The sequence below is a fragment of the Nipponia nippon genome, unplaced genomic scaffold (assembly GCF_047370975.1).
Source record: "Nipponia nippon isolate SJK-2023a ecotype South Korea unplaced genomic scaffold, ASM4737097v1 scaffold_5, whole genome shotgun sequence".
NCBI classification, from domain to species: Eukaryota; Metazoa; Chordata; class Aves; order Pelecaniformes; family Threskiornithidae; genus Nipponia; species Nipponia nippon.
In genome coordinates, this window is record NW_028262369.1 from 44,627,566 (window position 1) to 44,652,736 (window position 25,171).

At 36.6% G+C, this 25,171-nt stretch overlaps 2 protein-coding genes across 10 annotated transcripts in view; one reads left to right on the top strand and one right to left on the bottom strand.

The window, feature by feature from the left end:
* The window catches only part of STXBP3 (syntaxin binding protein 3), a 25,690-nt gene extending 960 nt beyond the window's left edge, over positions 1 to 24,730 (top strand). For 3 of the 8 annotated variants that reach the window (XM_087733227.1, XM_087733226.1, XM_087733221.1), the window contains exons 2-20: positions 4,683 to 4,732; positions 5,481 to 5,562; positions 7,608 to 7,684; positions 8,333 to 8,411; positions 9,660 to 9,760; positions 11,743 to 11,897; positions 12,773 to 12,863; positions 13,831 to 13,955; positions 15,448 to 15,552; positions 16,071 to 16,128; positions 16,350 to 16,415; positions 16,858 to 16,938; positions 17,236 to 17,298; positions 17,577 to 17,715; positions 18,351 to 18,457; positions 18,927 to 19,025; positions 19,904 to 19,989; positions 21,608 to 21,756; positions 24,026 to 24,730. In XM_087733227.1, the coding sequence (XP_087589353.1) occupies positions 5,532 to 5,562; positions 7,608 to 7,684; positions 8,333 to 8,411; positions 9,660 to 9,760; positions 11,743 to 11,897; positions 12,773 to 12,863; positions 13,831 to 13,955; positions 15,448 to 15,552; positions 16,071 to 16,128; positions 16,350 to 16,415; positions 16,858 to 16,938; positions 17,236 to 17,298; positions 17,577 to 17,715; positions 18,351 to 18,457; positions 18,927 to 19,025; positions 19,904 to 19,989; positions 21,608 to 21,756; positions 24,026 to 24,117 (1,704 nt within the window). In that variant the 5' untranslated portion in view covers positions 4,683 to 4,732; positions 5,481 to 5,531 and the 3' untranslated portion in view covers positions 24,118 to 24,730. Of the gene's footprint in view, positions 1 to 78; positions 672 to 4,682; positions 4,733 to 5,480; positions 5,563 to 7,607; positions 7,685 to 8,332; positions 8,412 to 8,818; positions 9,070 to 9,659; positions 9,761 to 11,742; positions 11,898 to 12,772; positions 12,864 to 13,830; positions 13,956 to 15,447; positions 15,553 to 16,070; positions 16,129 to 16,349; positions 16,416 to 16,857; positions 16,939 to 17,235; positions 17,299 to 17,576; positions 17,716 to 18,350; positions 18,458 to 18,926; positions 19,026 to 19,903; positions 19,990 to 21,607; positions 21,757 to 24,025 lie in introns of those variants that run through there. The other 5 variants (XM_087733225.1, XM_087733224.1, XM_087733223.1 and 2 more) reach the window with 5 other exon arrangements.
* The window catches only part of AKNAD1 (AKNA domain containing 1), a 29,787-nt gene continuing 14,900 nt past the window's right edge, over positions 10,285 to 25,171 (bottom strand). The window contains exon 18 of one of the 2 annotated variants that reach the window (XM_087733217.1): positions 10,285 to 11,793. The gene's annotated coding sequence lies outside the window, so the exon portion shown is untranslated. The remainder of the gene's footprint in view (positions 11,794 to 25,171) is intronic. The other variant, XR_015698992.1, reaches the window with a different exon arrangement.

Consider the following 25,171-nt stretch of genomic DNA (forward strand, 5'->3'; position numbering starts at 1 on the left):
TCCGCGCCCCCGTCCCCCTGCCCCCTGGGGCTGGTAGCGACCTGGGGCCGCTCGGTGGGCGGCGGCGTGGGCCGGCTGGCCGGCCGGGAGCGTTCGCCGCTGCCGCTGAGGCGCCGCCTCCCCGTAGCCCGGCGTGTTGGGGTCGGGGAGTCCCTTGGCCGCCGAAGGTGGGGCCGGAGCCCCTCTTGGCGCGGCTGGGGGCGCGCTAGGAGCCGCGCTGCGTGTCGGAGCTGAGGCGGGCGGCCGGGCCTGCCGGGAGAGCCGGGCTGGGCCCGGGCGGCTCTGTGGGGAACCCGGTGTGCGGCAGAGGCCGGAGGAGGTTGCTCTTCTCCGGCTGTCTCAGCTGGTGACTCGTCGGGGTGGCGGGAGGCGGCCGCCCCGGCTTGCGGCGGTGCCGCGGGTGCCTGCGGTAGTAGCACCTGGATGGAAACGTTTTTGCCTTATTCCGAGACAAGGGTGAACTATCCAGGATATAGCCAGCCATGCCAGCTGTTGTAGAGGTTAAACTAAAGTCAGCTCTTCAAGGACTTCCCTGCTGCTTCCAAAATGGCAGTTTTGGAGAGTTCTCCCGGCTTCAGAAGGGGCTCTCTGGTTGTCTGACACAAAGTCGCACTGCCCGCTTGATGCTGGGCTTTGCAGTTTTCAGAAGAAAAAGCTGAAGGTGTCTCCAGGTACGTTCATAAATGAACTGCACGTTTTTATTGCCATGTTTAGGAGCAGGTTCTGCCGGTGTTTGGTACAGAAAATGAAGTTGTAGCTACTCCATGTCTTACTGGAGTAGAAGGGCTAATAGTATTTCAGGTACTGTGAGATCTTTGGGGAAAAGCATTAGTAGCCACCTCACACCGGCCTTAATTGTGGTGAGGTTGTGGCTCTGTGGGCAGCTCAGCCAGTCCAGTCGCCGTCACTGCAATGGGAAGGTCCTGCTGCCTTCTCGTCTGCGTTTTCCTCCTCTGCTCCCAGCCGCAGGCTCCAGCCTGCTTGCTTGTGTCACTGGAAGAGAAAATAGAGGAAAGCCGACTGTTCCTGTGGTGTTCGGCCCTCGATTGGTGACATCTGGACCCTGCTTCCATGAGTTAGATACCTTTGTCTAAAACTTGACCTTCAGAAATCCCTGCTTTTACTGCTTTGCTTGTCCTGTCTTGCTCTGTTAAGCCATTTGTGGCTTTGACTGTAAAGCGACTGGTTTGTCCTGAGGTGTTTTGTAGAAGACTTGGACCTTAAAAGGAGGGAACCTGATCAAAGCGCTAGTGCGTCATTGGGGCGTATAAGGACTTTTGAAAACGGCATTGCCAGTGCGGACAGGACCATGAGGAAGAAAGGTTATAGTGATGGTGAAGCAGTGTGAATAATAAAACATTTATATTGCAAATTTTGTAAAAAGGAAGCTGCTTCTGAAAAGAATGCTTTCTTAGATAACTAGTTACTCTTGTCTTTCCAAGACTACAACAACAATGAAAATCAATGAACTGAGTTTTAGACATTATCTGGCACTTTGTTTATGGATAATTCAAGGCCATGAACTGCTGCTTTCTAATGTTTTGGCAAACCTTGTTTTTTTTTTTTTAAGGCTGGTTTGTCTGGAAATAATGTGTCGGTGACACTGGTGCTCCATATAGCAGCTTGTTGTCAGTGTGTATCTTATTCCTGTTCTGTGAATAGGCAAAGAAGTTGTACCTGTGTTGTGTGCACAGAGTGTTGTACCTGTGCTCTGGTATGGTGCTGTTAAAAACCTTTCTTTCTGTGATAGCCTTTTCTGTAAGGTGCAATTTTAGATTGAATCTAAGCAGAAGTGTATGAAAAGGTTACTTCACCAAAGTCTGTTGTAAGTGAAGTTCAGTTATGGGGGCAAGGGAAGCTACCTGTATTTAGGAGGCAGTAGTTCCTGTGGATAAAATGAACTATATACTGCATCTCTGTGTGTGTATCTGTAAATAAGATTATTTCCATATGGAATTCTGTCTTTATTTTTTTTTAACAACTTTAAAATGTGTTCCAGACTTGTATAATAAGATTCTAGCCTAGCTGTAGATATCTATAGTAATTTTTTTAAATGATTCAGTATTCCTGAAACTTTATTTTCCAGAACACTTGCTTACAGTGAAAGCTGTTTTAGTCCTTTCTTCAGGAAGTGTCTATAAATGGGTCATTAACTTTGCCAAGGTGTGGTTTGCCTTTTTTTTTGTTTGTTTTTTCACGCAGGGATTGAGCAGTCTGTTGTTCCCTCAGGGTTGTTTATAGTTCTTATCTGGATCAGGAAGTAAAAGTCGAAGAAAAATGCCTTACGCTAATTGAATGTATTCAGAGAAGACAAAATTAGAGGAGGTAGTTAGGATGCTTGGTTGATATGAAATTTGTGGGAAGGAAATGAAAGCTGAGACAAAAATGGAGCACTATTTATACTGGGTTTATGATTGTTTTTGGTGCATTCGGAATGCTTACTGGAGACAAATGAGATGATTTTGAGAACCTGTAAGCCAGTGTATGTCAGTTATTTGGGTAAAGCAGCTGCAGGTTGAGGACAAAACAAATGCAGTTGGAATGTTGCAGGGGCAAGTACACTGTATCTGGTACACTGATAGCTTGGAATAAAATTTCATGATGGCAGAAAGCTGACTTCTATTTTTAGTTATAGAAATTAAGTTCAAGACACAACTGGATTATGCATTTTTATGTTCTGGTTTATTTTATAGGTAAGTAAGTTAAAGAATTGTAGAAAAAAATATATTTGAGATTTTGATTAAGATTAAGAACTCTATGTAAGATTAAGAACTCTATGTAAGATTAAGAACTCTATGTAATGCCAAGGACTAAATCCTTGGTAAGAGTGTTCTCGGAAAATATGAAGGTTAATAAAATTTTCATGAGGCTAAAGATTCGTTCTTACACCTTGTGTACAGACCTAGAAAAATGTAAGTAACAAATATACAGTATAAAAGTGACGGGGGAAAAAAATGTGTCTGTATTACCAACAAATACATCTTGGTAGCAGCTATGAAGTTATGAGTGTTCTGCAATTTTATAGAGAGTGTATCCAAAGAAGTCATAAGAGTCTCTACACCAGGCTAAGCAGACCTAGAACTTGTTGAAAACTGTGGATTGTGTATAACAGGAAGGATGTTGAATTGGAAGCAACCCACAGGGCAAGCTTAATGAATGATAATGGATTTCGGGAGTTGTATAAGCAGAAAAAGGTTCAGGAGAACTGAGCTTGAGTTCTATTGTTTAGCAGCATAAACAAAATACACCAATTGCATCCCTCTTGAAACGTGCTTTTTGCTTAAATAACTTTTAGACTGGTGTTTTTGTTGGTTTATTAGATGAAGCGGACTATAAGGTTGTTAAGTTGCTATGAAGAATGTCAATGCTGCAAAAAGTAACTTGAGCGTATGGCTAAGCTAAAGTACTCATCTTTCAAAAGAAACTTGTGTTAATGTGACAGAGACTGTGTAGGACATCTTTGTAAAACTGTAACCATGAGAAGCATAAAGTGTGAGATTTTGGGAGCATTCCGTGCTATGAGGTGTTAGAGTTGTGAAACTGAAATGAAATGACGGCTGGATGAGCGGGTAGGCTGCTCAGCTGGGACAAACTGCTGAGTTTTGAGGCCCTGGAAGTTGGGGGTAGAGATTTTGTGATAGTGTCATGGCAAAGGGACTTGGACATAAGTGAATATATTAATATTATAAGTGTCGAAGAAATAGATGTACTTTTTGTTGTATGGGCACCTAGTATTCTGAAACTTCTTATGGTTCTTTTGCTTGGCAGTAATCAGAAAATGTGTGCTAAATTTGCTCATTTGCATTTTAGGCTTCTGTTTGTATTCCGTTTTTTCATTTGGGAAAAAGGTCCAGCTATTTTAATAGCAGTAGTCATCAGCTTTATATGAAATTCTGTTCTCTGGGAAAAGAGAACAGAATAATCACACCTATTTATTCCTATGTTTATAAACCCCAGGTTTTAAGCAGTTCCCAAAATCTTCTGTCTTTTAATTAATACATACCACTGCTATGAGATCAAATCTGCATTAGCTTGATGACACCAATCCTGAAAGTTGCAACCCATAGTTCTCATGATCTTTAAAAGCTCTGGGTTGTAACTAGATGCTGAATCCTGTACAGGGTTTTTAATTGACATTTGTCCCATAGTTGTCATAGCAGGAAAAGGTAATGGTTACCTTATTTAAGATAACTTTCAATTCCTGAAAGAACTGTTATTTTCTTAGGCTTATTCTGGAATTCTAGAGAAAGAACAAGGACATCTGAAGTTAGCATATATTTTAAAATAGGTTTATTTGTGAATGTGTTGGTCCAGCTGCCTGATCTTAGAGTATCTTAAATTTTTTGCATGTGCACAATCCATTTAGTGGAAGAGTTCACTAAAAAAATAGAAACAACATGAGATATTTACAGGCCTGTGATCATTCAGATTGATTTTTATGGAGCTCTTTAATATTAGCAAAAATGAAAAATTTAGCTATACCTTTCTGAAACAGGCAGGGACAGTTTGTAGTCAAGGATTCTGTAGAGGTATTTATCAGTGTTGTGTTTTGGTTTGTTTTTTTTTTTTGTTCCTCCCTTTTTAGGTCTCTAAACATATGAGTCTAAATGGGTCAATTATATTTTTAGTAACAATTTGATTGCTCTAACTGGTAAACTGTCTATCTCTGTTTCTTTTTACAGAGCTAAAATCATCAGTATTTGATGACTGCAGGAAAGAGGAAGAATGGAAGGTATAGTTTTGTTATAATTTTTGTAAGAATATGAGAATCACTTGAACAAGAAATTTGTATCACTGAGTACACAACAAATAAGTATCATTTAATGGCTGTCACTTTCACTTAAAATAGTTTTCTATCCAAGTAATGCATTTTAGTTCTGTTAACTCAGATCTCTGTATAATATGCAATGAAAAAAATCTAAGGGCTAGCGTAGTAAGAACAAATGGGTAGTTGTCTCAATTCTTTTTTGTTTTGAAAAAAAAATTGGAAACTTTTTCTGTTTATCTTCACTTTTCTTTTGAAAGACTTGTACTTTACTAATTTCAAAAATTATACTGCTGTGCAGTACATGCGGAGCAGGATTCAGCAGTACGATACCTGTTAGAGCTGCTTCAGCTGTTAGACAGTTTGGAATAAGTGCAGATATATTTAAGCAGGCCATGGGGTAAATTAGGCAGGAATTCAAGAGACATGTCGAAGTGAAAGTTTTAAAATACTTTCTAGTAGGAGTAGTGGGGACAAGCTACTTACTTAAGATGGAGGTCATCTTTTGAAATCCTGTATGTAGGGAGCTACCTTCTGATGCTGTTTGAGATTAATTTCCCGCTGCAAAGTTGCTATATGCAAGTGATAAAAAGATACAGAGAAATAAAATAGATTTCAGGTTCAGATTTCTATAGCCAGTTGTTAAGGAAATAACATGGATTTACTAGAGCTGACTAATTTATCTAAATACCTGTGGTTTTTTAAATATATTTAGATCATTCTTTTAGATGATTACACTACTAAATTACTGTCACTGTGCTGCAAAATGACTGATCTACTGGCAGAGGGTATCACAGGTAAGCATAGTTCTTTTTAATATAGAGATGGCAATATCCTGATAAGAAAAATGGAAAGAATAAAATTGATGGTGCCCTTGCAAGACATTGTCATAATTTGGTTGATGAAGACAAATAGCTATGGGCTAGCAGACTAGCAGACTTTCTGGCTTGTACAGTAATTACCCAATTGTGGTGTGTTTGTGGGTTTTTTGTTTTGTTTTTTAAATGAAAAATCAAATATTTCTCTGCCTAGTAACTAAACCTCTTTTTATTTTAATCTTTTTGCTAAAGATCACTATAAGGGTTTTTTTTGGTGTTTGTGGTTGGTTTTGTGCTTGTGTTTTTTATTTTTGTTTGTTTGTTTTGCTTTGTGAGTTTTCTTTGGGGGAGGGTGGATGTTTGTTTGCTAATGTCCAGGATGGGGTAAATGAGAAAGTTAAGTACTGAAGGCAAAATGAGAACAGGACACAATAATAGACAAACTGATGAGAGGTGTTCGCAAGCAAGTGGATGTGATAGAGGCAAGAATTTAAAGTTCTGTGTTGTGCAGATATATTTTGGCCTCTTGTCAAAACAAGAGAACTTTCCATAATTTAAAAAACAAAACAAACACCACAACAAAAACTTGAAACTAAATTATGTCAATGATTACTTTAACTAGAATAAGCCCATAAGCAACATTAACAGTAATTAGATTGTCACTTTTCCAAACAATTTGGGAGTAGTTTCTAGTGGAGTGGAGTTTCTCATCTGCGGGAATGTCTCTCCTGTTCCTTGATGTTGGCCACTGTCAAGAGTGAATAACAGATGGATTGTGATAGATCTCAGTTGTGCAGCATGCCTGTTTATATAAGACTTTGCTTTTCTACTTGTATTTTTAAAAAGTATTTTCTCTCTAGTAAACTTTATGGGCTTTTCTTCCCTACAACTTAAAAGGATGTTTTTCCTATCATAAAACACTTCTCAAAGTTGCTTTTTATGATTGACTTTTCTATAGTATTTTAGTGTATCATCCTGCCAAACTCTTTTTCCTGCCTGTTTTTGAACTTGAAATGAATACACAAAATGTAATTGATCCAGTTTTTAATTAGCTTTAGGTTTAGATTTTTAGAAGCACTTTTGTAAGAGAGCAGTATTTAGACTTAGTTATTTTTCCACAAGTAGCAAGACTTTTCTTATTCCAGCTGTTCAGTATAACATGATTCTTCTGGAAGTATAATAGCAAAGCTGTATGCATTTCACCTTTTGGAGTGTGTTTTTAATCGTAAGAAGTACTACTTATCCGTTGTGAGGAACTTCTAGTGAGCATATATCCTGTTCATCAATAAGAAACCATTTATTTTTAGTGCGTACACTACTGAAAAGAACCTGTCTTTCCACATCCAAATGCCTGACATTACTTATCTTCCTTTTTCCTCCCTCTCAAGATTACTGAGCAACATGAATCTCTCTGCATTCTCAAGCTAATGTACTGCAACACTATATAATATCAACTTTTTATTAAACAGAGAAAACCAAGAGTTGAGTGAAGCCAAATTGCTGAAAATGTCTAATTTGTGCCTGCAATTATATTGAAACAGAAGTAGTGCACAGGAAATAGGCAAAGAAAGGACAGAAGAGGCTCTAGTCCAAAATGATGCCCTGCGTAGTTTCATTCTCCCTTTCCTTCAGTGTGCTGGAAAAAGAACAATCTTGCCGAGGCAGTTCTCTTGCAAGATATTTCATACTGGGCCCCACAGTTTGAGCATGCTTGTATTGCCATACCTTTCTGTGTGAGGGCAAAACTCTGCTTGTGTAGAACAGCCAGGAAAAATTTAGTCATACAAATTTAGTTGACACTAGACTGAGGGTTGAAGTGGTCTTGTGGTAACTTGCTGTATTTAAAATAATAAATAAATAAAAAATCAAGACTCTCTTGGCAGAAGATAGGTCTTTGCTGCTAGTTTTGTGGACAACTTGATTGGTGTTATTTTTGTCACCTCTATACTAAAATACATATGGTTATTTCTTTACAGATTGATAAAGTTCTTAATTATAAAAATATAATATTTCTTATTTTATAGTGGTGGAGAACGTATATAAAAACCGTGAGCCTGTCCCACACATGAAAGCAATATATTTCATAACTCCCACCAAAAAGGTTAGTATTTTAGAGAAAGAGTAGCAAGATCTTTCAGACTGAAAAAGCAATTTTATTTTGAAGTATTTATTTACTGTGTACAGCTATGCAGTACTTAATTTTTGCATTTTGTGTGATGCTTCTCTGTGTGATGCTTAGTTTTGCATAATGAAAAGACAATGCAGTGTCACCATGGAGTATGTTGCAAATGTGTACCTTCTGATCAATGGAGGCACTGTTTCATTGCTTAGATAGTAGTAACCTCACTGAAAGAGATGTTGTATCAAACAATGATGCAATACATTGAACAATAGAATTCAAAGTAATGGCTCTAATAAGAGATTACTGTTACTTCCTAAAAAATTCTTGAGAATAAGTCTCGGCACTGTTATAGGTGGAAAATGGTGCAAGTATCCTGCTTTGTTTGCTTCCTAAAGTGATCTTGGTGCATGACTGACCTTCTGTAATTGTTTATTATTCTTGGTCTGGAATTAAAAATCTTCTATTTAAGCATTTTATTTTCTTATATGTTGATTTGCAGTATTCCTAAGCAGGACTGGGTAATTAACAGGGCATGAAGAGAGGAGGGAGAAGCTTTGTCTGCTATGTGAGGAAAGGCAAAACACTGTAATGATCTTTTTTTTTTTTTTTTTTTCCTACCCCTATAAGTCTGTAGATGGGCTTATTGATGACTTCATCAGTAGATCATCCAGCAGATACAAAGCAGCGTATGTGTATTTCACTGACTGTAAGTAAGCTTTTGTGTTGTAGTGTGATAACTTTATATATGTAAATAAGTAAGCTTCTCAACTTTCTTTTCTGTAGGTTAGTAAATAAAAACTTTGGGTCCTGTTTCTTGAGAGATGATTTGAGACTCAAGTCATTAAATGTATTTGGGTTGCCAGAATGTGGTCACCGTGCTGTGTGGCAATAGTAATTTCTTCCACAATTACCAAACAATGTTGATTGTTCCCCACCTCAGCTTTTAATTTACGTAATCTGGTTTTATTTTTAAAGTATTACAGTCTTCTATGTTAGAGGGTGTGGAGGAAGACAATTCAAGTGAAACTGTATCTCATAGAAACAAAATAGTACTCAAATATAAATGCATGAGAATTTGCTGCAAGAACAATGTTTTGTAATTGATTATTTTAGGTAGTTCCTTCGGACTTGAGCCAGCTTTTTTCTCTTCACCTGAAAGAAGGTGCCTACTTATCCCTTGCATGCATGATATAAATTGGAAAGCAGAGACAATTAGTGTAAATGGGGTTAATGGGACTGCATGTTCCTCTGCAGTCGGTCAGCGTGACTAAAATGGCCGTGTAAAGAAGGGAAAACAAAAAACCCAAACATGCTGCCGAAGGCAGAGACTGAGTTATGGCTGTCTCTCTGGATGTCGGTAGATGGTGCGTATCTGCTGCTGTATGTTCTCAAAGCAGTTATCGAATTACTGTAAAAAACTCTTGGTTTCTTGTTTCATTTTATGCTGATGCAGCAATTCTTGTTCAGGAAAAGTACTGCTATTTTGCTGTATGTTCCTTTGTTGCAAGTGTGCAAGCTTCCAGCTGGAATATGTGCCAAAGCTTTTCATGTTGAGAGGAGTTAAAAAAATAGTTCTGTCACTTCCAAGTCTGTGTAGTATTCATGTCATCCAAATGTTCCTTAAATTCAGTTTCTAGACTGGGATCCAACGTAGCCTGTAAGTGTACTGCAACACATTTGAGATCTATAACGAAATTCTGTGTTTCTCTCTGTTTTGATGTTTGATATGTACATGTTATTTCTCCCATGCTTCTTGAAAAAGAGATCTCAAACACAAAATATTGATTATACGTTCTCTTTCACTTTAGGAAGATTTGGCAACTTTTTTGTATGTTACTGTTAATTGGTTCTTAATTTAGAATTGTCTGTCTGTTCTGAATACTGTAAGCTTATAAGTGAGTTAACAGCTGGAACATGCACAAATGACTTATACTTACAATCATTTTGTTTCTAGTTTGTCCCGACAACCTCTTCAATAAAATTAAGTCTTCCTGTGCAAAATCAATACGGAGATGCAAGGAGATCAACATTTCCTTCTTCCCCTATGAGTCTCGGGTAAGTTTCATTCTTTACCTCAACAGCAGAAAATAATCTGGAGGACTGTTTTCAGTGTTGTTGAGCTGCTAGAAAACAATTAAATAGAATGCAGCTCTTCTTTTACTTACAAACTGTATGTGAGACCTATTGCTGTTTTAGCATATTTCCAGTGCTTGCCTGTATTTTTCAGATGAAAACAAATGGTCTTGTACTCAAAGGTTTACTGTTTGCGCTTGACCTCTTTGCAAGACTTGGAGTCAGTTGCAGTAGAGAGGTTAGAGAAGGAATCTATTCCTTAAGAGAAGGAAAGTATTCTGGCTTGTCTTTAGTAAGCAGTAAAGTTTGTTACTGCTTATACTGAGGTGTTATTTTGACAGACTAGGTAGGTTGGTGTGTAGGAATAAGTAGAAAAAACTACTTGGTGAATATCAGAAAAGGATAGCAAATGGATGAAGAGAGCTAAAGGGGAGGGAAACAAAACCAAAGCCTCACAAAAAAGAGAAACAAAAACCATAACAACTTGGCAAACATTTTATTGAGAGGAAAACATGGAAATCCACATTTTCTCAATTAAAAATTTGAGACCACCAGTGGAAACCAACGAGTGGTTTCCATGTGAAACCACACAGTGAGTATTGTGTTGAGAAATAATTTGTTGCTCATGCACTTCACTAGATACAGAGGACTGAAATGCACTTTGATACTCACTAATACAGTAAAGCTCCCAAATCCTGTCCACCACTGGGAGTTGCAGAACTAATCATGAATGTTTCCCACAAGTCTTTCCTGTATTCTTCAAACCTTATGAACATATCAAGGGTCAGAACTCCTATGTATACCAAGCGGCAGGTGAATATAAGAGAGGTTGCTTCTATCCATGTTTTATAGTTTGAAGACATGCTCCTTTTTATAATACAGGTTGTTTTTATTATTTAGATTGATAAGCCATCAGAGAATAATTAGCATGGTGGTTTGTTTGTTTGTTTTCCAGTGGTGTTGATGTTCCCAAGCTTTGTTTCAAACTGTTTTGGGGAGTTCTGCTAAAGCTGCTCTTAAGAAGAAGTTTTGTAGCTTCCTCTACCAAATAAGGCATACGACAATTTTGTTGTCTTGGTTCTCTGGAGGACTTAACCATGAAAGCAGAAATTGGGACTACTTTTCTAAAGTTGAAAATAAGCAGCACTTAGTCTCTTCTTGTTTTTGGTTTAGTTTAAGTGTTCTCAGTATTTTGGGTTGTGAGAACATTTTGAATCCTTAGCAAAGGAACAGAGAATGTTAACTGGTTTTCCTAACTTAAAACCCCTGGGTCTGCTTTCTGGGATGATAAGAGTAAATAATCAGACTGAGCTCTGGGCAAAGTCCAAGTGATTATCTACTCAAATGAAACAGATGTCTTTATCTGGATTGACATTCTTCTTTGGCTCTGTAGTTACAGAGTCCATCTGAAGCTGGAGAAAATCCATTTACTGACAATGGGATTGTTTCCATGTTTGCATTCCATTTACTAAACTGTTGAAAAGTTTTTCTTCTGTGTAGTACTAAACATCTTTCATCAGGGTTTGATGCATTTAAAGAATTTCAGTTCTTGGAGGTAAAGTCTTCATATAATAAACAGATACAATATGTAAAATTCTATTTTAAGCAAATCTAACTTGGTAACTTCTGTGATCATTCTGGTATTGCATTGTATGGCTCTGTACGAGACATTGGATGGTATTTAGTTCTGCCTGTCTCAGGTTCCTTCATATGTACAGACAGTAAGTAATTTGAAAAAATATAGTAATTTCCATAGGGGAGGAGAGTAACAGAGGAAAAGAGTGTGAGAACAAGAAGCAGATGAGCTCAAGAGGACTGAAGCGTGGGTTTGTTTTTTTTTTAAAGTATATTATGTATGACTTTTTATTACAGAATGTGGTTTTAAAGTATTAGCAATTCTTTTACCAGATATTTTAGAAATATACAATTTAAGCCATTTATTTTCTTGGTTCTGCTTTACATAGGTATTTACTCTCAATGTCCCAGATGCCTTCTACCGCTGTTATAGTCCAACTCTGGAAAAGACAAAGGATAAAGATGCTGTAATGCAAGTAATGGCTGAACAAATAGTTACCTTGTGTGCCACACTAGATGAGAATCCAGGAGTACGATATAAAAGGTGGGGCAAAAATAGTGTTGTATAGGGTCATTGCTTTTACTTCCCACATTGTTTGGTAATAGCTTGAGGCTGCAGCATAGTTTCTTTCATTGTGGATTAATTGGTTTTAATCCACAGTTCTGAAATATGGAATGATAGGGATTTGAAGTGTAGGCAGAGCAGTGAATTGTTTCTCTGTGTGTATTCATGTAACAGTACTTACTATACTCTGTTTTGTTATGAACTGCTTGTTTCATGTTTGGTCAGTAGGATGACACTCTAATATTCTGCATTGTGATATGCCACATGCATAAGCCTGTAACAGAACTGCTGCTGTTGGTAGTTTTGCAGCTCCCCTTGGCATCAAGGTATTCTTAAATTGCTGAGGCAGATGGGATCAGGATTTCTTTGTAGTAGAGATGTTGAGGAGAATACTTCTTTTGAGCTTTGATAGAGAGTACAGAGTAGTATCTTTTAAGTCAAAGTAGGCATCTGAAATTATGGTCAAGAATTGCATTCTGTGGTGTAATGTGAAGTGGTGCCTTATTCGCTGCAAAGGTAACAAAGAATTGCTTGACTGTTTTTTCTTTTCTCTTTCTCTTCTTCTTTTTTCTTGTTTCCTGCCTCTGAGTGAGACTTTTAGGTGCTGGGCCATATGCTAGCTAATGTCAGTCTTTTGGCTGAAGCTGTTTCTACTGTGTGAAATACCTGAAGCATTCAAAGAGTGGAATCATAATGTAAGAGTGCAAATATATTGGAAATACTTAGCATGGAGTTCAGAAACTGCTTGTGAAACCAGAGAATCAATCTAGGGAGTTCTTTCTGTTTTAAAGGTAGCGTTTTAGTGTTTTGATGAAGGAATTTAAGTTATTTTTGCATGTTTCCTTTTTTCCCAGTGGACCATCTGATAAAGCCAGCAAACTTGCACAGCTTGTTGAAAAAAATCTTGAAAACTACTACAAAACTGATGAGAAAAGCCAAATAAAGGTAGAAAGTGAACTAAAATGTTTGCTGCTTTTTTTTTTGTAAGTCTGGGGGAAAAAAAATAATCTTTGGACAATGTTTTGACAATAGATTCTACAAAACCAGATTTTATTTATTAATAAAGGCGACTAGTTGACATTTAGTTGTTTTTGTCTATGAAAGCAACTTAGCGGTAGTAACTGATACAGTAAATGTGTATGTAAGCAAATATAATTTGTGTGATCAAACTAATAGTACTTGAAATATTGGCCCTATGATAATGTGAAAGAAAAGTGGATAACTTCTGTTTTAACATCACCTTCCGTAGGGCTATGTGTAGAATGGACTTCACTGCAGAATTGAAATGTCTCCCATTAAGGGATTTATTGTCCACAAAGATACAGCTTTTAACATAAATAATGTTATTGATCTGTCACTACAGATCAGGGCAGATTAGGACAGCTGCCTAAATGCACAAGTATGGGGTAAACCATTCTGACTTGGTGACGTTCCATTCTGCTACAGAAATAAATGTACCTGATGCTACTGCTGCTCTGCTAAACTGCAAAGTGAAACTTTCAGTTGAACGTTTCGACATGATTTTTTCTGTATTGCAGCACAGTATGGATAATCTACTCTGAAATACAAAGAATACACGTATTTGTGAGAAGTCAGTGGGAGACCTTTTTTGTGTTGAGTTTTTTTTTTCTTTTTTCTTTACACTTTTTGCTCATTAGGTGAGGTTACTGAATACATTGCAATGGGCTAAGAGCATTGCCTTAAAATTAGTGTTTAAAACCACTGTGTGCTGGTTATCATTTAAACGTTTGTTTCTATTTATGTTGATAAACACTTGGACCATACTTTCTAGGCTTTTTCAGTTATTTTTCCAAAAATCTCTGCAGTGCTGTAACTTACTGTAAATAGATTTAACATGCATTAACTTTGTACTGTATGTCTTAACTTTACATTTTTTTTGATGGCTTTCTAGGCTAAAACCCACTCCCAACTAATAATAATTGATCGTGGCTTTGACCCAGTATCAACTGTACTTCATGAACTCACCTTCCAGGCAATGGCATATGATCTGCTACCAATTGAAAATGATACTTACAAGCAAGTACTTTTTAAAAAAAAAATCTAAACACTTCATTCTTGATTATGAAATCTATGGAATTGTTTAGCTGAATTGCACCACAGCAATATTAGCTGCTTATATTACATAAGGGTTGCTTCACTTATTATTAGTCTTTCCTCTTGGTTTTGTAACTTCCGTTTTGTTAACTTCCTTATTTAATTGAGATTAGGTAGGATCTAATTAGCATTTTTGCTAAGTTTTGAGTCTAACAAACTGTATTTTTTTAAAAACAAAGAACTTTGTACTAGACTTGAAGCAAAATCTTGGTAGTGCACGTTCAGGTCTTCTACCTTTTCTTTCATATTCTCAACCTTCTTGGCCTAGCAAGGCAAACAAGACTAGTAATAGAATACTGAGAAAAAGCTTAGTTATTTCTCAGGAATGCTCATTTTTATAGCTCTAGTCATTTAATTTGTGTAGTTGTTAAAATTTACATGTTTCTATCCTACATGCACACTTGGGTAAGTCATGTTCAGTTTATAAGCATTATCTTATCACTATTTGGAATAGTGTGACATTGTTTTGAATAAGGTACGTACTTTGCTGTTGGACTGTTCTGACACCAAAGATGTTGGTAAGACTTTGCTTTCTGATGACCCACTACAGCAAATGAGGCCTAATTACCTCATTGTTTAGTTACGCAAAGAGGAACGTGTATCTTCTATGTCAGAAAAACTGAGTGAATGTTTTAATAGAAAATGCAGAATTCTATGAATCTGAAATTTGCTGGGTATGAAAATGTAGCAGAGTATGTTTTCTAGGTAGTCGTGATCTGACTTTCACAATTAATCTTGTAATTTTTTTTTAATATTTTTTGCTTTCTGGCTGTGGTGGTGCATTTCCCCCCTCTCGGCCATATACACTGTGTGAGTTTCTGTAAATGTGAAAATGTTACATAGTATGATTGCAGTCTTGCTTTATATGTTTATTTCTGTTTGTAGAAAAGTAATAGCTGGTCCGTAATGCTGTGAAGTATGCTTCTTGTATATGTGAAGTAATTTGTCCTACTTAATCTATTTTGGGGATGAATGGGACTTCATTTGCCTTCAGAGTTAGAAAACGTCTTACAGGAAACTGCACTTTGCAATCTTGGTGTGTATTACTTTGCACACAGTTTGTATTTGAAGCCAAAGGGCAGTGGAATTGGAAGCTGAAGAGAAATTGAGGTGCATGTAAATGTATGATTGAAACTCTAGTTACTGTTGGTTTAAAAGAATGTCCAGAAGCTATTGCCCCAAAGAATCATTCTAAAAATCATCTGCATCTTCTATGTTCAAAAATGCGATCTGTAAAATCCTTATGTAAATTATATTGTGTCGGGCAATAGCTTGGCTTATAAGTGCAAACCTGTGCACGTTACTGCTGTTACCATGTATGTTGATTAAACCATAACAATTAATACTCTAACGAGTTATTAGAATGAGGGTGGAAGGGGAAAACAAATCAAACTGTTTGAATTTCTCTTGGAAGATACAAAACAGAAGGACCTGCTGGGAAGGAACGGGAGGCTATTCTGGAGGAAGATGATGAGCTCTGGGTGAAGATTCGGCACAAGCATATTGCAGATGTGATAGAGTACGTGAATAAATAACAAAAACTCATTAAAAATGCAAGTTATAACAGTTTCTTTGAGAGGGAATGTATTTGAGCTGTTAAGAAAGTAGGAATACAGGCGGTAGTAGAGATGGCTTGCATTCTGTTAAATAATCAATGCCAGGAAGAAAACATACTTTCAAAAATACAGTATATACAGAGGTATGCAGTTTTACTAATATTAATTACAGTTCTTGAGGAAAATGGAAATAAAATTATTTCCTGGGAAGTATCTTCAGATCTTAAATCGGAAAGATTATTTTGCATAAAGTACTAGCAAGTTACTGCAGCAAATGACATTATGTAGGTATCATAAACAGAATGTTTAACTTCAGTGTCCTTTGTCAAAAAACACTCTCTTCTCTGAAGGAGACCTATATTTGAAGCTTTTGCTTTTATTCGGAAGTTCTTGTTGCACAGTTCTTTTTAAGATTTTAAGTAAAGATCTTAAGAGCTGTGGCACTGTTGCATTTGATTATTTTCCTTTGGTTTTTTTTCAGGGAAATACCAAAGCTTTTGAAAGAAGTTTCATCAAAAAGAAAAGCAACGGAAGGAAAAGTAAGTTGTTTAAACTAACCTGTTGTTACTTTTCATGATAACTCTAATTATTTTGAGCTGATCAGATCTGTGTAATTCATGGGCCTATTACAGAAATTGAGCCTTATCTCAATAGCAGTTTTCGGGGGAAAGAAAACAAAAAGCAAGGCTGCAACAGGAAGGGAAATAAGGATGTCAAATACTGGGGGGAAAAATTTTCATGTTGTATCGTTTCTTCGCAGTTATCAATATCTGCTCTGGCCCAGCTAATGAAAAAGATGCCGCACTATCGTAAAGAGATTAGTAGGGTAAGGGGTCTTTTGTAACTACAACTTCACAATGAATCATTTTGTACACTATATTTTTCTGTGTTGTTTTATTCTGTCATTTTCCTGTTAAGTGTGCTATATAACTTTTTTCGCCAAATTAATATGTTCACCTACTGTAAAATTTTGAGAAGAAAACTTGTTTCCAGTTGTTTCATTTTTAGTATGTAAAAAAACACTTAAGATTTGTGTCCTTTGAGGATTGAAGAGAGCATAGCAGTTTAATGTTTTAGAAGGTATTACGGGGGTCAATCTCTAAGTGAAGGGTAAAATACAGAATATGTATGATGGTACTGAAGGGTAGTTGAAGAATTTACTCTTGTAACCAGTAAAAATTATTGCTTGATGTGTTTTTAAAAAAAAAAAAAGGCAAGCTATGGCAGCTTGTGATTTTTTTTTTTTTTTAATTTCCCTCCCCCCATAGCAAGTTGTCCATCTTAACTTAGCAGAAGATTGCATGAACAAGTTCAAATCTAACATAGAAAGGCTCTGCAAAACGGAACAGGTATGTTTAAAAAAAAAACCAACAACCCCACAAACCAAACAACAGCTTACTGCAAATGCGACTTGTTTGTTTGCAGGCATAGATACTTGTTTTTAACTGACAAAAGTGTTGTGTCTCTTTTTTTTTTTTTCTGATCCCTTTTTGAAGGTAGTAGTATTAAAGCTAAGCGAGATGTACAAGGCTCTTACTCTGCCAGTAAAGAAGTTGCTTTTAGAGTTTTGATTTTTTTGTCTTTGAATCTGGCTGATTTGTATAAGGATCATCTTTGTTTTCTTTGTTCAAAACTCCTATGAGAAGTTACCTTGCTGTGTTCTGCAGAAGGAAGCCCTTTTTAAATGTCTGGGAAAAGCACCTGTTAGGGTGAGGCATTACATTGTACTACTAATCTCAAGTTAAAATCTATGCATTTATATGAATTCCAGATATCAAACAGTTTTAAATGTTTCAGAGTTATGTAGTGTTACTATAAAGCTATAACTATTGAAATAATTATGTCAAAGACTTTTCATACTGAGTTTAAATTGATGCAGCTTGATTGTTTCCTGAAACCTACCGTTTCATAAAAGCACATTTCAGAACACACAAAACAATGCCTTTTTTTAATGACTACTCACTAAAACCACTTTTTTTAAATTTAGGACTTGGCTCTTGGAACTGATGCAGAAGGTCAAAAAGTGAAAGACTCGATGAGAGTCCTCCTTCCAGTTCTGCTCAACAAAAGTCATGAGAGCTATGACAAAATTAGAGCTATTCTCCTGTATATCTTTAGCACAAATGGTATGATAAGCTGCCCTGGGTTTTTGTTTTGTTTTTTTGTTTGTTTGTTTTTTTTCTTTTCCTCAGTGGTATGGACTTCAGCTCAAGTTTTGGGATAGTCTAGTATTTTCAGTTAACTTAAGCATCTGTATTGGAGTTGATGGCAAAGATTGAAAGAAATACTATCCATCCTCTGTAGTTTCTCTTCTCTCAAATTAGTAGCAAAGACATATTGATAAGGAGTTAAGAGATCCAATAGAAGTGCAGATCCATACAGTGTTTTAGCATCATTCCTGTGCTTGGATGTGTGCAGCAGTTCAAATTTTCTTTTTCACATAGTATTGAAGCTGTTAAAGGGGGAGTTCCATGTCCATTGCAACCTGACAATGAAGGTAATGGGGAAGCATTTGTAGTAGAGGAGGAGGAATTTGACAGAATATGGGTCTGAGGAATCTATAACAATATTGAGTTGTAGTCTCAAAAATGGACCATTAAACAAAATTTCATCTGAAATATAGTATTATGTTAAACTTAGAGTAGACTTGCCAAACAAAAAAAAAATCCTGGACTAAATAACAGCCCAGAATGTGTGAGACAAAATTGGTCTTGCTCACAGTCACATGGTAATTAAGTTGTATGTTTTCCTTGTATCGAAGGAACTACCCAGGAGAACTTGGACAAGCTGATCCAGAATGTACAAATAGAAAGTGATAGTGATATGATAAGAAATTGGAAATACCTTGATGTTCCTGTTATCTCTTCAGTAAGAATGTGTTTATTTATTTTGTAATTTCCTACCACCCAAGCACTTGTCTACAGCTCTTTCAGCAACTCTTAGCAGTATTATCCAGGTCTTTTACTGGAATCAGGCAATTACTAGGAATTCTTGGTTTTATGATGTGTATAAGTGGTAAATCCTTTAAGCAATTAACATGAGTAATTTTTAAAGTAAGATACCTATAGTGTTCCTTCTAAAATCATTAGATGGTGACTTGAGTTGGTTGGTTTTGGAAAGTGCCAACTTAGTCAGTTCCTTGTCTCTGAAATTAGTATTTCTAGTGTATCCTGAATTCTACAGGTATTAATTGTTGTTCTTTGTTGTTATTATTTCTTTATTAATTATTTCTTTAAAATTTCTTACTGATCCCCCCCTCACCTGCTACTAACTGAGACTAAGTTTCAAAAAACCAAATGCACTATATAATACAACCATGTTTTGAAAATCTTTTCAGTCTGCTGCTCAGCAGCATAAACACCCAAGAAGGGACCGTTCTTCAGAAGAAACTTTTCAACTTTCTAGGTGGACACCTGTTATCAAAGATGTTATGGAGGTAAATTTGACCAACTAGTTAATTCATGGGTGCAGTGCAGGAATTTACTGAAGTGAGCAGTTACAGCCAATTTTTTGAAATTCCATAGTATCTTGAGCTACTTTTGTTAAATATGTCTGTTGAGCAAAGTTCGTGTAATATAGAACATTAGACTCCTGTGTGTTAGTGATGCTCCTTATTGGAGGTCATTTTAAAGGTGAAGCAAATGAAAGTGAAAGCAAAAAGCTTGAACAGCTTGTCCTGTGATTGGCAGTGTAACTTAAAGATCTGGATATATATTTTTTTTTTAATATATTTTTTTTTCCTCCAGTGGGTCTTTAAACTGTAATTCAAATCTAAACTGTAGATCGGTAGAGGCTGGAAAAGGTTACTTGCCAGAAGTGTGGTTGTTTTGTTCTTAAAGGTCTTCCTTAACATCAGTTAGTGACTGATGTCAGACAGAATAGTGAGTTCACTGGCCCTTTAGTCTGACCCAGTGCTGTTATTCATAGATTCTTGGTGACTTTCACATGTTTGTGTCTTCAGGGGACCCTAACTTCTCTCGCATACTGCTATAGAGAAATTAAATATGTTAGGGTTGTTACAGGTGAAAAGCTGCTAGTGAAATCTGAACAGTTAATATTATGTTTATAAAGAAAGTGTAGGTACTCCCAATTCCTTGTGATATACAAAAGCCTTATAATAATTTTTAGCATTATGTGGTGTAGGATTTTGTTACACGGGAGTGTTGTTCATGAAAGGCTGCTTGCGATTGGTTGTTCTAAGAAATTGCATGTGCTGGCATTCAATTCCAGTTAGACATCCATACTGGAAGTTGAAACTTGGTGGGTTTTAGGTCCATGTGGCTGTTTAAACTGGGTCTTTGTTTTGCCCTTCAGGATGCTATAGAAAACAAACTAGATTCAAAAGACTGGCCTTATTGTTCCCAGTGTCCTCCTACCTGGAATGGTTCAGGAGCAGTAAGGTAAATTTTTTAATTTAATGAAACATAATTTACGCATTTCTCAGTATTTTTGTCATGTACATTCTAAGGCGTTATAAAACTGTGCTTACTAAGCAGTGAAATAATGTATATAAAATAATGTTAATGTGTAAAACCTATATTTTTATTTCATCTAAAACATTCTGAACTTGGTTGTTAGTTTAATAACTCTCCTTAGCCTTATATAGCTTTTTATTTGGAGTATCTCCCTTTTGCTTCCAAGTTAGAAATAACATTCCATATTCCCAGAATGAGAAGTTTAAACCACTGAGCTTTTTCGTGTGCAGTAGTTTCAGGAATGGATTATCAGTATCAGGCAAAAAGAATGTTTTCATTTCTTCTGAAAGTTTTTTCTGCTGTGGTAGTGGTGGTGTCATTCTTGAAAGTTAATCACTTGAGTAAGTTAAATTCACCGTCGGTAGGCTGTCTCATTAGGGAATACGGGCCTGTTAGACATTTGACCCCTGTTGTCAGGGGATGGTTTACAGAAGTCCAGAAAAGTTGGAGGTCTTGAAATGCATTCTCTACCAATGAATGTGAAATGGTGCGTTCTGTGTACTTGCATATATTTACTAAGTAGCACCGAGAGGTGATTTTGGAATTTTTTTTATTTTAGCTCACTAACTTGTATTGTCCCTTCTTTCCCTTTTTAATTCCACTAGCTCTTGAACCTCATGACCAATACCTGCCAATTTGACAGCTTTATCACTTTTGGTAGTGTTATGTAAATGGTGAGACAGCTGAATAGAGGCGAGTGTTTCTATCTCAGGAATGCTCACTGCACTAATCAGATGCTGGAATTCATAGTGAAGGAAACATCACACATATCCTAAATGTGGAGGATGCACTTGAATTGGAATTTGTACCTTACTAAATAAAAGACAAAAGGTACAGATACACAGCCTTAGGAAAATAGTTTTGTTACTTCCACTGCTAACCAAACTGTTGGTGTGTCCTTAGGTTCCTGGATATGCACTATGACGATCAATGCAAGGAAACACCAGGGCAAGTCCCTGTACGTTGTAACTGGATCTCTGTCTTATAGGCTGGTGAAACCTGGGGATCTTTTAGGCACCCTAGCAAGGAGATCAGGACTGCAGATGATTTAATCTGAATCTGCAATTACTATATGTGTGTTAGAAAGTATATTTTAAGAGCTTTATTTTTTTGTTCCTAGTTATCTGAATCTTATTTAATAACAGCCAAATATTTTTTTTAGAGATTCCATTCACATTTGGAGACTGAAAAACCTAAGACTCTAGCTTTTTCAAATGAACCTCTCATGAAAAATGCCACTGGAATTGCTAGCATGCAGAATTAAGCTGCTCAGTAGGAGTCCTTTGTGTGTGAGCTGTGTGTGCAAGAAGGTTTTTGCTTTATATTTATTTTGCCCCTTCTGATAACTGAATAGTTTGAGTAACATGCTGACTTGTTTTTGTTAAAATTCTTCTAATGATCAATTTGTCTAAATTCTTTTGCTGAAATTACAATCAAACCATGAACTGCATGACAGAAATTGTTACTGCTTGTGAAGTGAATAATTTTTACCAAAATTAATCAGTAAAGCTATATAAATGTCATCTTATGAAATCTTTCACAGTGCGCGCCAGAAACCTAAAGCTAGTTACAAAGCTGAGCGAAAGAGTAGTGCAAGACTCATTATATTTGTGATTGGAGGAATTACATATTCTGAGATGCGCAGTGCTTACGAAGTTTCTCAAGCCTACAAGTCCTGTGAAGTTGTTATTGGTAAGCTTGTCTTGGGAAAAGGGTGGTATGTAGGAGTTTACTGCATGTGTTTCTGAAAAATGTAAGGACCTTTTTTCTTACATTCCCTAAGTTGGTTCAGTAAACTAATACTATGGTCAGTATATTTCTTAAAACTATGCACTTAGAAGTATCTTTTCAGTTTATCTAGATTACTTGATGTTTGGGTTGTTTTTTTTTTTTTGCAGCAAGATACTAAGAATAATAGATACAGTTATGCTCTACAGAAGAATCATAATTATGTCAGAGGAATATATTACTGAAATAGCCTGATGTATAGCAAAAAGTATTTAAACAGATCTGTATTTCCTTCCATTACAGTTTCCTGACAAACTTTTGCATCTGCCTGTGCTTTGCCTTCAGCTACACTTATTACCCTCATGCTTTTGGAAGTAGTAGGAAAGCTGGCAGACTAGTTTAGATCTAGATCACTAGATTAGTGAGTAATTACTCACTTTAGGAGGAAGAGAAGATAAGTATTTTTTTCTTTAAAAAACAAAATACCCCCCCCTCCAAAACCCAAAACGCCAAACAAAACAAACCCCCAAAGCCCCGCCCCTCCCCCCCCCCCAAGAAAAAACAAAAACAAAACAACACATTTTTCAATGTAGCTTAGTTGACTTTGCAACATCTTCTAGTTCTTGTCGTGGTTTCTTCAGAGACTTTTCGGAAACCACACCATGATTTATAGCTTTTGCCCTGAAAACTGAAGTAATCTCCCTAATCTTCTTAAGATTCAGCAGTAAATGCATGAATTACCAGCTTGGGTAGTAATCTCTCAGTTAATGCTTCAGAGGCAGCAGACGCTTGTTCCATCAGCTGCTGTGCTTCAAATAATCATTTCCTGTAATGCTATTTAAATTTAGGTGCTAAAACATTTGCATATATGATATATCAAAAGAGAGCTCCTAGATATAGAATGCCTAGATACAGAACCTTACCAGAGACCTGTATCCATCTGCAGTGGCAGCTGGTGTCTGGGTGCAGGGTCATCTAAAGCATTCTAAATTGCTTGAGATGCCTATGTCTGGCAATTAAATTTAGTCTTGAGTTTCAAAAAGGATTAAATCTATCTACCATAATTTTAAATAAATAAATACTCTTCCCTAAAGCAATGACAACATTGATTCTGAGATCTAGAGTCTGTTACCTCAGAATAGTGGGGGGTGTTGGAGGGATGTGTGTGTGTGGTTGGTTTTTTTGGTTTATTGTTTGTTTGCTGGTTTCATTGGTGGTGGTTGAGGTAGGTTTAACACTGGTCCTAGTGTTGAGGTGCAATGGAAAGACCAGGACAACAGGAATGTAGTTTAACAAGACAGTTTCTTCATCTGAGACTTGTTTACAAAACCGTGTTTAGTGTGGGTCACTCTTTCACTGTAACAACTGGCACTAACCACAGCGCCATCTTCCCTTTTCTTTAGGGATGATTCCTGTAGTTTTGTTTGTAATCCTGATTTCTGAGGGAAGGTGATAACTGCTGAATTTCCATGAGGCTTACTATAAGATGAAAATGTTCTTGTGTTCCTGATTCAGAACTCGAGGAATATTAGCCCATTCAGATTGACACTACTAAAACTAAAGGTTCAAGACAGCCCTAATCTTAAACAGTTAAGAGTTCCCTTTATAACTGTAGGGTGACCCTTTACAGCTGAAGTTATAATCACTCTCTATGAGAAAAAGAGAGGTAGTTGTGCACTCCTGAAGAATAGTAGGGATTTGCTTTGCTGCTCCAGACTTGGAATTTGTTGCAAATTTTTCAAGGAAATGTTAGTCAGTAAAAGCCAGTTTTCTGTAACTGATATTTCTGTGGAAGACTACTGTTTGTGATAATCTTTAATCCAGATGGTTTCTTGATTCTAGGATAAAGCCTGTCATTAACTCACCCTTTTACAGAACAGGCAGGTTTCTTGCAGGCTGGGGCAATTGCATACAGCGAAAGTGGCCCAGGTTCAAGCCTGTGTTTCAAACTGGGCAGAGCGGGGACTTGAAACTTGTATCCAAAGAAAGAGTCCTAATCTGAATGTGTGGATGTCTCAGTGTGTGGAAGAGGGGCACTGCCCACCTAATGGTGACACTTCTATTTATACGATGACACTTTATATGATAATACGTGAAAACACTTTGAACTGTTGTACTTTTCAGTTTTCCAGGTACAGTAAAAAACACTGGCATGTAACTGATTTTTAAAGAGGTAATGTCTGCAAGTCAGAATTTCAGACTGATACAGTTAATATTTATGTTCTTTTGTCAGGTTCTACTCATATTTTGACACCTAAAAGACTACTGGATGAAGTGAAGAGCCTTAATAAGCCGAAGGATATGGTCTGCATTAAGGATGAATAGAAATGGTGATGTTTATGATGAATTAGGAAAAGACAAATAGTATGTAAATATTCTTATGGAACTGACTTTTCTAAATACTGTACCAGGGCACTACATGGTTCTGACTAATGGAATGTCATTTTATAATTTAAATTTGCTGCTTTTTTGGGGGAGTAGAAGGCAGAGAGAGGAAAAAAACAACACACGTGTGTTTCTTAGGTTGCATTTAGTATGGGCAGTGCTACACTGCAAGTGCTTTTCCAAAAGTGTGCGTTCCTAAGAAATTATGCTAAAAGTTATCGTGATTATATATAAACTGGAATTGTCTTTGAGAACTGTGAAACCTTTCTATAATAGAGTTTATTTCTAAAAATGACTGAATTAAAAAGGGTCTAGGTTCTTAGGTAGAGGCTTCAGAAGAAAATTTGTAAATATGAGTTTATGGTAATATTTCACAGAAGTGCGGTGTCTTAAACTGTAATATTTTCTGTAAAGTAACTCACTGAAAATTCTTTAAATATATTTAGTTGTGAAGAATCAAAAGGCTTTTTTAGATGGTGGTGGGTAAGGCAGAAAGTTAATCACGGAAGTACTAAGCAGTTCTAATTTCAATAAATAACTTTGGAGAAATGCAGTCAACTGTGCACTGAAGTACACTTTATATTTAAGTATATGCAGGGGTTATTACTAAAGCTTTTCAAAAAAACCTTAATTTCTTACAAACTTCCTTATGATTGTGTCTACATAGTCCATCTGTTTTAGAAGTTGAATTGCCTGTGTGATATAGAAGTTCCAAAACTTTAAGCATAAATTCTCCCTCATAAAATTGAGGGAGTGGGGGCAGGGGAAGAGGAGAGGAAAAGAAGGGAAGCAGCTGAATCTTTCAAATGGCTTGGTAACTTAAAGAAAAGCAAAAAGCAAACCAAACACCAAAACACGATACATTCAAGAAAATTTACTGTTTTCTTCTACTTTGTTACATACTAAGAAAGAAATACATAAATTTGTGTTGAAGGGGATCAAATAAATTCTAAATTGTATTAATTCTGTAATACTGGTAATGTTCAGATTTGTC